We start from the raw sequence: 10,517 nt of genomic DNA, 5'->3' as shown, positions 1-10,517 counted from the left end.
TCTGAGGCTTTGGTTGCCACACTCTGCCATACTCTCCTGTGGCTGCACTCATGTTCGAGGCTAAGCAGTGATTTATTTACCTCTGGAGGGAGAAATATGGCAAACTGTCAGCTCGATGATACTTCAGTTCTGGTCTTCTCCAATCTGTCTGCCACTAATTACATTTCAGAGTCGTCAAATTGCTGTTCTAAGCATTTTATCCAGATTTTATAGTTGCAATCAGAAGGAGAGACAGGGACGAGGGTGCTTACTTCATCTTATCCAGAACTGAAACTCATAAATTTGGTTTCAATTATTAATAATAATTTACTTGCAGCTCCCTTTCCACTTCAGCATACATAAGCCCTCTCCTTTTCATCTTTTTTTTTTTTTTTTTTTTAGCTGAGCCATCCTGCTACCTGTTGGCAGCTCAGCGGCTGCTCAGCTCGGGCTGGACTTGAACTGCTGTTGCTCAGAGCTCAAACTCTTGAGCGAGCTCTTAACCAGCTGAGCTACTCGGCCGGCCCTTCTCCTTTTCATCTCTTTTGATGTACAGTAAGATTTCATAAAAACAAAATAATTAAGAATTTATACGATTGAGAATTTTGCCATCTAAGAAATCTCGTTTTCCTTTTAGGCCATCTTGGCTCTCTTCAGCTCCCATAGCCTTTCCTTCGACTCTTTCTCTTGGTCCAACTGAAGAGCAGACCGGACAACAGGGAAGCTGCTCCAATGTTACTGGGAGGTTTTCAGGAGATAGAGTTTGTTCTCTACTCTGAAATAAGGGATTGCCTTCAAGCTGCAGCTTGCTTAAATTTCAGACTGCTTTCCTGACATTTCTCCTGAAACAATCAAAGACGGAAATGCATCAAGTGTTTATGACTGTCCTTTCACTAAATGTGGGTAACATCAAGTGTACTAGCGTATAGGAAACACATGATCACAATTGAAGAATTTTGGAACTGAAAGTAACTTTAGAGATTCTTTGTGCCTTAGTGTAACAGATGTGGTTGCACACTAACATTAGAAGAGTCCATAGGTAAAATGGCCGGAATTGGAGATGGAATAAAACTAAATACCCACAGGGTCAGGCTGGTAGGCAAAATAGGAAACCATTGAGGCTATGGTCAACTGTCCAGAGAGGCTCTGTCTTCAATTTATCCTCTAGAACAGCGGTTCTCAACCTTCCTAATGCCACGACCCCTTAATACAGTTCCTCATGTTGTGGTGACCCCCAACCACAAAATTATTTTCGTTGCTACTCTATAACTGTAATTTTGCTGTTATGAATCGTAATGTGAATATCTTTTTGTTTTCTGTAGGTCTTAGGCGACCCCTGTGAAAGGGTCGTTCGACCCCCAAAGGGGTCGCAACCCACAGGTTGAGAACTGTTGCTTTAGGGGGCATAATCCGGGGTTGTAGGCTGAATAGTGTAGATTCTGGAGGCAGAGAGAAAAAAAAGCAAGACTGGAGTTTGGATGGAGACAGGATTGGGAAATAGTTTTAACAAAGGGAGTATATAAAATTTGGAAGATGGATGAGATCATTAATAGCATGTACATAAACAGAAGGTGCCGATGACATCACCATGGAAAGTGGCATTTGGAAGCAGCAGAAGAGAGAAATGTTCAGAGAGGTGGGAGAAAAAAACTCCAGGGACTTCAGTGCCACGGAAAACAAGGAAAAGTTAAGGAGGTGTAGCAAAGCCAGTACCCATTTTTCCAAAACCTTATTCATAAATCTTTTTTTGGCTGCCATGAAGTAATTATCAACTTTGAGGCAACTGGCCATTTGAGTTCTATTCAAATCTTTACTAGGTACAGACTAAATAGTACTATATAATAGTGTTTTAAACTTGGGGAAAAAATCCTATTATTTTATATACTTTCATACCTAATGCCAGAACCTTAACCAAAATCTTAAACAGGTCGTTATAATTTTGAACATGGGCAACAACTTATTTGCAAGTGACCTCCATCCATTTTATTGTTGCAGTTAACATTTTTAAAAAGCTGTTTCTTCGATTGAGTCTTTCCACAGCTATTTGTATTAGAAAATACTTATAATCCTCTCTCCCACATCATCTCGTCCCTCCTATGTGGTTCCAGCTATAGACAGTACGGTTTTGAACAAATTCACTTCATTGGCCACGCTCTTTAGAGTTATCACTTAAAAACTAATGCCGAGAACTGAACTGAGCATTACTCCATAAGCCATACTCCAGATATGATGGGACCAATGACAAGTGCAGGATAACTATATAAAGTAGTCCCCCCTTATCTCTGGGGAATACATTCCAAGACCCCCAGTGGATGCCTGAAACAGGGTAGTATTGAACCCTATTACATGCTGCTTTTACCTTTACATACTCATGATTAAGTTTAATTTATAAATTAGGCACAGTAAGATTAATAATAGAATTATAACAGTATACTATAATAACAGTTGTATGAATGTGGTCTCTCTCTGATAGCCAATGTAACCTAGACGGCTACTGGGTGACTAACAGGTGGGTAGTGTATCTAGTGTAATACGCTAGACAAAGGGGGAATTCATGTCCCAGGTGGAATGGAATGGGATGGCGTTGAGATTTCATCATGCTACTCAGAATGGCACATAATTTAAAACTTATAAATTATTTCTGGAATTCTCAATATTTTTGGACCATGGTTGACCATGGGTAACCGAAACTGTGAAAAGTGAAACTGTGGATAAGGGGATAAAGGAACTACTGTCTCTCTCTTTTGTGTATCACTGATATAGGACACAAGGAAACTCCTGTTAAAAGGGTTCCAATGCCATCTCACTAAAATTACTTGTGATTGTTAAGGTTTTAACTTCCCTCCAACCCCCCACAGTATGCATTAACAAAAGGCAGGCCTGCTTTTATCTACATTTACATGGCATACTAAATTGCACTGAAATACAGCTCACTCATAGCAAAGCTTGAGGTAAATTACAACACCCCGGGCTTTTTTTCATCAGGAACCTGTCATACTGCATTATCCTGTGTGCCTCTAATATGGGACCCATATATTGTAGATTCAAGCCATAGGTATGTTGTTTTCCCTTTCTACTTCTGAGCTCTTTGATATTCACTTATTTTAAATTAGGATAAAGTGAATATAGCTTTGTATTTAACATAGGATCAGTTTAAATACTTTTCAAAAATATTCAGATTTTATTTTACATCTAATATTATTATACTAAACAAGGAAGGCTAAAATTGTCTATAGTTAATAAAATTGCTTAGGGAATGGGGATATGATTTGCTGAATATCTCAATTAATTTATTGCTTATATTTTGTATGGCTAATAACACCTTTAATACTGAATTGAAAATACAATTTGGTTTTGAACTATAGAGTACATCATGATCAGTGCTACAAAGCATGTTGACCCATGTACCACTTGCATCAGAAACACCTATAATTAAAGAAAAATCTAATTTGGTATGATCCTATAGCGCTTGTTAAAAATGCAGTTTCCTGGGCTGGCTGAGTGGCTCAGTTGATTAAGAGCTCGCTTGGGAGCACCAGCTCTGAGCAGCAAGGCCGCTGGTTCGGATCCCACATTAAGGGCCAGTGACGCTGCACCCTCTACAGCTAAGATGATGAACAACAGCTCGACCTGGAGCTGGCTGCTGTGAGTCACCGGCGAAGGCATAGGCTGCAGTGGGCTGCCGTGAGCTACATGAGTGGCTGGCAGCCGGCGAGAGCTGCTGAGCTGCAGTGAGCGGCTGACCAATGACCAGTGACCGATTGCCTCACCTGGGAAGAGCACAATGATCATACCAACATGGGCCAGTGATGTCCTCCAAACTAGACTGAAGAACAAAACAGCCATTTGTCTACCTGTCTGTTCCCCTTCCTCGATTCCCCAATGCTGTTCCCCTCTCCCAATTCCCCAATAAAATCTTTAAAAAAAAAAAAAAAAGCTGTTTCCTATGTGTACTGACATGGAACAATCTCCAAGACTCCAAGATATAGTAAATGGAAAAAAGGTGAGATGCAGACCAACGAGCACAGTATGCAGCCACTTGTATAAAGCACGAGTGGTGCACACATTCATGCTTCCAGACCACGTATGGAAGGATATACAAACGAGAACACTACCTGCCTCTGGGAAGGTGCAAAGGCAAGTAGAGGCAGGACACCATTTTATGCCGTATACTCCTTTATACCGTTTCATTTGTATAACATGTATGAACCGTCCTTTCAAACAAATACTTAAGAGAAAGCCATCATAAAAAGCATCTTCTCAGGCTTATTCTGGACCCTCTCAGTCATAATCTTTGTAAATTAGGGCTTAGAATTTTCAGTTTCAGAATGTCCCCCAGACAACTCTCATAAAGTCAAATTTGAGACCACTGCTATGAACATTATCTTTCTATGACACTTCAGTTTTCCCTTTATTGGGAAAATTTTTAATAATTAGCTGTAAAATTCAGTATTTAGAAAATGGTGGCTCTAAAATAATTGTTGAACATATGAGTAACTTAAATAAACACATTATGGCTTCTAAAAAAGGAACCCCCAATTTAAAAAAAAAACAAAAAAAAATGGTGGCTCTATTAAAGGAACTGTTTATAACTTAAATTCACAACATACTGACAACAAAACAGCTGACCTTAAACATGTTTATGCTTTTTGTCAATAAGCAGGAAGAAATGATTTAAAATGCTATTGATTTTTAAAAATCATATATGTTTTGCTAAGCTGTTCATGCAATTTTGCATTTTTAATTCTAGCTTAGTCAAAGAAATAGAAAAAAATAGTGGTGAAGACAAAATTCTAATTTGGAATGCATTATATAATTGGGGTGGGACAGAGAAATCAATTTTATTTGGGTTTTCATTAAATTACTGTAACATAAATAACAGGGAAAGTCGGCCCGAGATGCAAAGAATAGCAGATAAGTGAATTAGTTGCCAAAACAAGTGGTTCAAGAATGCATTAGAGCAGGTTGATAACCAAAGCTGCTTGACTAGAATTTAGCTTTCTTTAAAAATTGTCAAGAAGATACTAAAGAACGTTCAATCCATGTTATTTCATATAATACAGTTAATGTTGAGTCTAGCCACAGCTATGAAAACAATTACTCCATGCAAAAAATAATACTGAAATAATTATTTTAGTAAAAAATTTAAATGGCGCCAATTGTATATCTGGATGAAGACATCCAAACCAAAATTTTGAAACATGCGACAAAACCATTTTTCGAACATAATTCCAAGATGAAAGGAGCAGCATGGCAAATGTTGAGCATAAACTTTGAAACCCCTCAATTTCAACTCTATCACTTAAATTGCTGTGCAGTCTTTAGTCAGTCACTCTGGGCTTCAATTTCCTCTTCTGAAAAATAATATAGCACCTTCACTTATTCTTATTATGATAGTTTTAAATGGGAAAACATGGAGGACCAAACAACCATGGTGTCTGTCATTAGTGTGTGACAAATTTCAGTTATTTTCTTGAGAGAATTTTGTGAAAAACAAAGTTCCAAAAATGGACTGCAAGACTATTCAAAAGAGTAAAATGAGACCCAGAAAAATGAAATTTAAAAAAAAAGAAAAAGGCTTGCTCAATTTAACGAAGATAATATATGACAAACTTGAAAGAAAACCCCACATCTCCTGTTCTTGCTCCCCAATGGTCGTCTCCTACAGTCTCCTGGTTCTCTAAGAGACCGGGGAAAGATTCTGACTCAAGAAAGAAATTGAACCAATATGGTACTGAATTATAAAATTTTCGGGGGGGGGGGGTGACCTGGTTAGCTCAGTTGGTTAGAATGTCATGCTGATAATACCAAGGTTGCCAGTTCGATCCCTGCATGGGCCACTATGAGTTGCGCTATCCTTAACAAGAGTCAACTACTTCATTGTAGCATGAAAGCAAATAACAACAAAAAAATTTTCTAGATATTATGTGCTCAGGCAACAAACAGTTGTCAGGAATAACAAGGTGTAAGTACCCAATACATTTGAATATGGTTTTACTGAAACATAAGTCATTTCAAAGCAAAAGCAGTTTATGATGTCAATTCTAACATATAATACATTTAAGTCATTATATGAATTTAAGTTTTTATTTGTGTATTTCACTGTAGTGCTGACAACAAAATGACATCTGTGTACCAGAGCATACATACATCAACAGTAAGATGTAACTTTTCATTACACCACTGCTAGGATATTTAGCTTTTTGTAGGACACATAAGCATTTAAGATGGCCACACCAAATAATTGTGTTTTTTTTTCCCTTAGATAATCTTAATTTTTTTATCAGTAATACTTTATCAACCTCACTGTTAATAGAACTGTAAATTATCTGGGTGATGGGGTGTAGGGGCGGAGGGGAAAGGAATCATACAACTGTGTTATATATAATAGTTGCTAGAGTAATCTCACACACACCAATAAGGAACTGTCATCATAATTAAGGGCTAGTTACTGTTGTTAGTTGCACAACAATAAAGTTCTTTTCAAAATATTGGTTAGCCCACTTATAGTATGAAAAATGCCCTTTCCACTTACGCAGAAGAAAAAATATTCAGAAAGTTATTTTTGGCCTTGCTATGTCAAAAAGTCAACTGTACAAAGATCTACGTGTCAAACCTAAAATTATAATTTTAAAAGTCTATTAAAAACAAAAATGTCATGCATTTTTATTAATTATGCAGAGGCTTTAAAACTGTTGCAAGACCATATAGTATATATTAGCTTTTATACTGCTAATGCACAACTAACAGCAAACTTGATTAGATTAACAGAAATCTGTCTTAATTACACCTTTATATATCACACTAGAGAAACAAATGCCACAAGATCTGCAGAAACATTCAGTTCTGAGCACTTAAATGGCAGGGTAGCCTTTTGTGTTGTAATCCATCACATATAGAAAACCAAAACAAAAGGAAAAAATTCTGCAGTCTCACGTTACAAAAAAACGTACTGCTGTAAAACATTTAGAAGGGGTAAAGGTATCATCTATAACACAAAGAAAAAACTAGTGTCAAAGAATAAACAAAACCTCTAAATAAAAATCTCAAAATACACATAGCAACTGAAGCACAAATACTGCATTAAATACAGTAAAGATTTAATAAAGACTAGTTAATAAAAGACACAAAAATAGGGGGGACTAGGGTAACCAGTAAATAAAACCAAAGTAATGGGGAAAAAAATCTGAACCATTGTTTTCCCCATAGTTGGAGCACAATTCTTTTGGGGGGTATCTTTCCATTCATATAATACCTAACACTGTACATTAAGATTTTAATGTCATAGAAAAACTTGGTTCTTCCATGAAATTGATAAATTTTTCAAAGTAGACATTATTATGAATGAAAAACAGCCAACAAATGGGCATCTGTTGTTTTTAACACTGTAGATTTACAGAAACTTTTTAAAAGTTATCATAATCTTTTTTGTCTTTTTTCCCCTCAGCTTCAAATCCATCAACTCCATCGCTATCCCTTCTTCGTTTCCTGTTGTTGTGGATGTTAAAACGTTGGCTCATTTGGGGTAATGGATCCATGCCTAGAACTTTGTGTATCTGGCGGAATGCAAGGAGTCTCAATGCAAACTGCAACAAAGAGTCAGAATTCAGAGTTAATTTAAAAATAAAAAATTTTGTATTATGTTCATTAAAAAAACATCCTGAAATAATATACAGCAAAAGAAAAGTGTCTCACTTATTCAGTGAACCCCTCTCTGGGTCACAGTCACATATTTCCCTAGCTTCACACACTCAAATCATCCAAGTTTACAAAAGAAAGATCATACTTATTAATTTCATGAACTAAGAAAAAATTTTCACATGGCTATGTATACACAGGAATATATTAGGCACCGAGTCACAAGATTTCATGAAATCCTGAAACCAGAGGGACTTCTGAGGCACAATTTAATCTGCTCCTCAAAGTTCTGGGAATATATACCCTTTAAACTAATTCAAGGAGATTTTACAGTCATTCGGTTAAATGGCAACTTTAACTATATGGTGTATCCCTCAATGTAACTATTTAGACTATTTTTTGAGATATGATTCCTATATCATAAGATTCACTCACCCTGACAATCACTAATCTACCTTTCTGTCTCTATAAATTTGCCTACTATGACTTTTCATATAAATGGAATCATATGGCTTTTTGTGTCTGGCTTCTTTCACTCAGCATAAGGTTTTCAATGTTCACCCATATTGTAGCACGCATCAGTACTTCATTTCTTTTAGTGGCTGAGTAATATTCTACTGTGTCGATATACCATATTTGTTTACCCACCCATTCATCAATTGATAAACATCTGGGATTTTTCCACTTTTTGGCAATTATGCATAATGCTGCTATGAACATTCGTGTACAAGCTTTTGTGTGGACATTTTTTCAGTTCTCTTGGATACACGGGTACACACGTACACACACACACACACACACACACGGAGTCAAATTGTTTCCCAAAGTGGCACTATTTAGACATTCATTCATTCATTCTAGCTGAGCCATCCTGCCACCTGTTGGCAGCTTAGTGGCAGCTCAGCTCAGGCCAGGCATCCAACCGCTGTTGCTCAGAGCTCGCACTCTTGAGCGAGCTCTTAACCAACTGAGCCACTCGGCCGGCCCCGTGTTTAGACTATTCTTAACGCCTCTTTATATTTTTTCAGATGAGACAATGCATTTAATACATTTCTGGAATCAAAAAAGTAAAGCTATAGGAATTTTAGATTGCTTTTTTTCATTCATTCATTCATTCAGTTCACATATTTTTTCCTTTCCCATGATTCTTCTTCCAACAGGATTGATAACTGATAACAATGATAATAGATAATATAAAGATGGACAATGAGGAAGGTGATAGAAAAAAAAATTCATTTGAACTATGGTGTTGGGGGAGAGCTCTTTGGATACTCTGAACCACAAGAAAAGCTGAATAAGTGGGTTCTAGAGCAAATTAAACCTAAAACATTGTTGGAGGCAAAAATGACAAAACTGAAGCTGTCCTACTTAGGGCACATCATGAGATGGCAGGGTTCTTAGCAAAAGACAAAAATGCTGGGGGAAAATGGAAGGCAGCAGGAAAAGAGGAAGACCAAATATAAGGTGGATTGATTCCAGAAAAGCAGCCATAGGCATGAGTCTACAGGAGCTGAGCAGGGCTGCTGAGGACAGGACACTGGACATAGCTCAGTCACGGGGTTGCTGGGAGTCAGAGCTAACTCAATAGCACATGACACACATATTACAGTTCCACATATTAATTCATTTAATCCTCCCAGCAATCCTACTTGAGACAGATGCTGCTTTTATCCCCATTTTATAGATGAGATGGCAGAGCTGGTATTCAAACCCAGGGTGTCTTTGACTCCAGAGCCCACACTTTTAATTACTACATTAGATGGTCTTTCCAGTGGCAGGAGAGGCTAAACTATAACAATAATTACCATAAACTATACAGCACATCACCTCACATCACTTCTGTACAACCAGAGGACATAGTTTCTCTACTGATCTTGATATAATATATACTGCTGCATTTCTGTATTTATATAATACACTTGATTAGACACATACTAGTTAAAATAAAATTAACAGGGGAATCTAGTTTAAATTATAATCCCTTCTAAAGGCTTACTTACTAAAGCAGCGGCAGAATGGATACTACTTCTAAAAGACAGTTATAAAAAAAGAAAACCTGAAGGGTGGTGAGCCACCAAAGCTTTGGGATTAGGAACACACAGGTACCTGTGCACTGGAGGTGATATCTTCACGCTGCTGGTCAGTCATTGTTGCCAAGGTGTCAAAGGGATCCTTCTCACAAGGATCCAGAAGTCCAGGACTACCTACAGCAATCACCACAGTGAAGAAAAAGAAAATGAGCTTTTTGTAAAAAGAAAAAGAGAGCTCTTATTCAATTATCAAATACACAAACATTAAAAACGAAGTAAAACTTACCTTTAAGAATAATCCCTGAAGAAATGCACTCAAAAACTCTTCTCAGTGCATCTCCAGGACTTTGAGGACTAGAAGCACTACTGATTGCTTTCTCTACTAGTAACTCCATAGCCTAAAAATAAAAACATAAAAAAATGTGTTTAACAGCTTACAGACCAAAGCAATTACTCATCTGCAAACACCAGAATGACAAACTACTTAATAAAAATTAGAAATTTTAAAGACTTAAAAAGTTATAGAACAAATTACAAAAACAAAAAAATTACATGTATTACATGTAATAAAAACAATCAAAATTAAATAAAAACAAAACTCATAAGGCAATAATTTATATTTTTCAAAGATTTTACAATTTAAAGAAGAAAAATATAAAGTAGGTTTTTTGTTTTTAACTATTTTTACTGTTATCCTTTTCTATTAAAATATGACAGTCCTTGGGCCGGCCGACTGGCGCATTGGTTAAGAGCTGGCTTGGGATGCCAGAAGGCCCCGGTTCGGATCCCACATATGAGGGCCAGTGACACTGCCCTCTACAGCTAAGATGCTGAACAACAGCTCAACTTGGAGCTGGGCTGCTGTGAGTC

General features: G+C 37.0%; 1 protein-coding gene across 3 annotated transcripts in view; it reads right to left on the bottom strand.

Moving 5' to 3' along the window:
• Positions 1–5,953: 5,953 nt before the first annotated feature.
• The window catches only part of ZFR (zinc finger RNA binding protein), a 77,984-nt gene continuing 73,420 nt past the window's right edge, over positions 5,954–10,517 (bottom strand). For 2 of the 3 annotated variants that reach the window (XM_019647882.1, XM_019647881.1), the window contains 3 exons: positions 9,934–10,045; positions 9,724–9,821; positions 5,957–7,565 (listed from right to left, as the gene is read on the bottom strand). In XM_019647882.1, coding sequence (XP_019503427.1) covers positions 7,386–7,565; positions 9,724–9,821; positions 9,934–10,045 — 390 coding nt within the window. In that variant the 3' untranslated portion in view covers positions 5,957–7,385. Of the gene's footprint in view, positions 7,566–9,723; positions 9,822–9,933; positions 10,046–10,517 lie in introns of all 3 variants that reach the window. The other variant, XR_002124636.1, reaches the window with a different exon arrangement.

The sequence above is a fragment of the Hipposideros armiger genome, unplaced genomic scaffold (genome assembly GCF_001890085.2).
Source record: "Hipposideros armiger isolate ML-2016 unplaced genomic scaffold, ASM189008v1 scaffold_117, whole genome shotgun sequence".
NCBI classification, from domain to species: Eukaryota; Metazoa; Chordata; class Mammalia; order Chiroptera; family Hipposideridae; genus Hipposideros; species Hipposideros armiger.
This window is presented reverse-complemented; position numbering and strand designations above follow the sequence as displayed.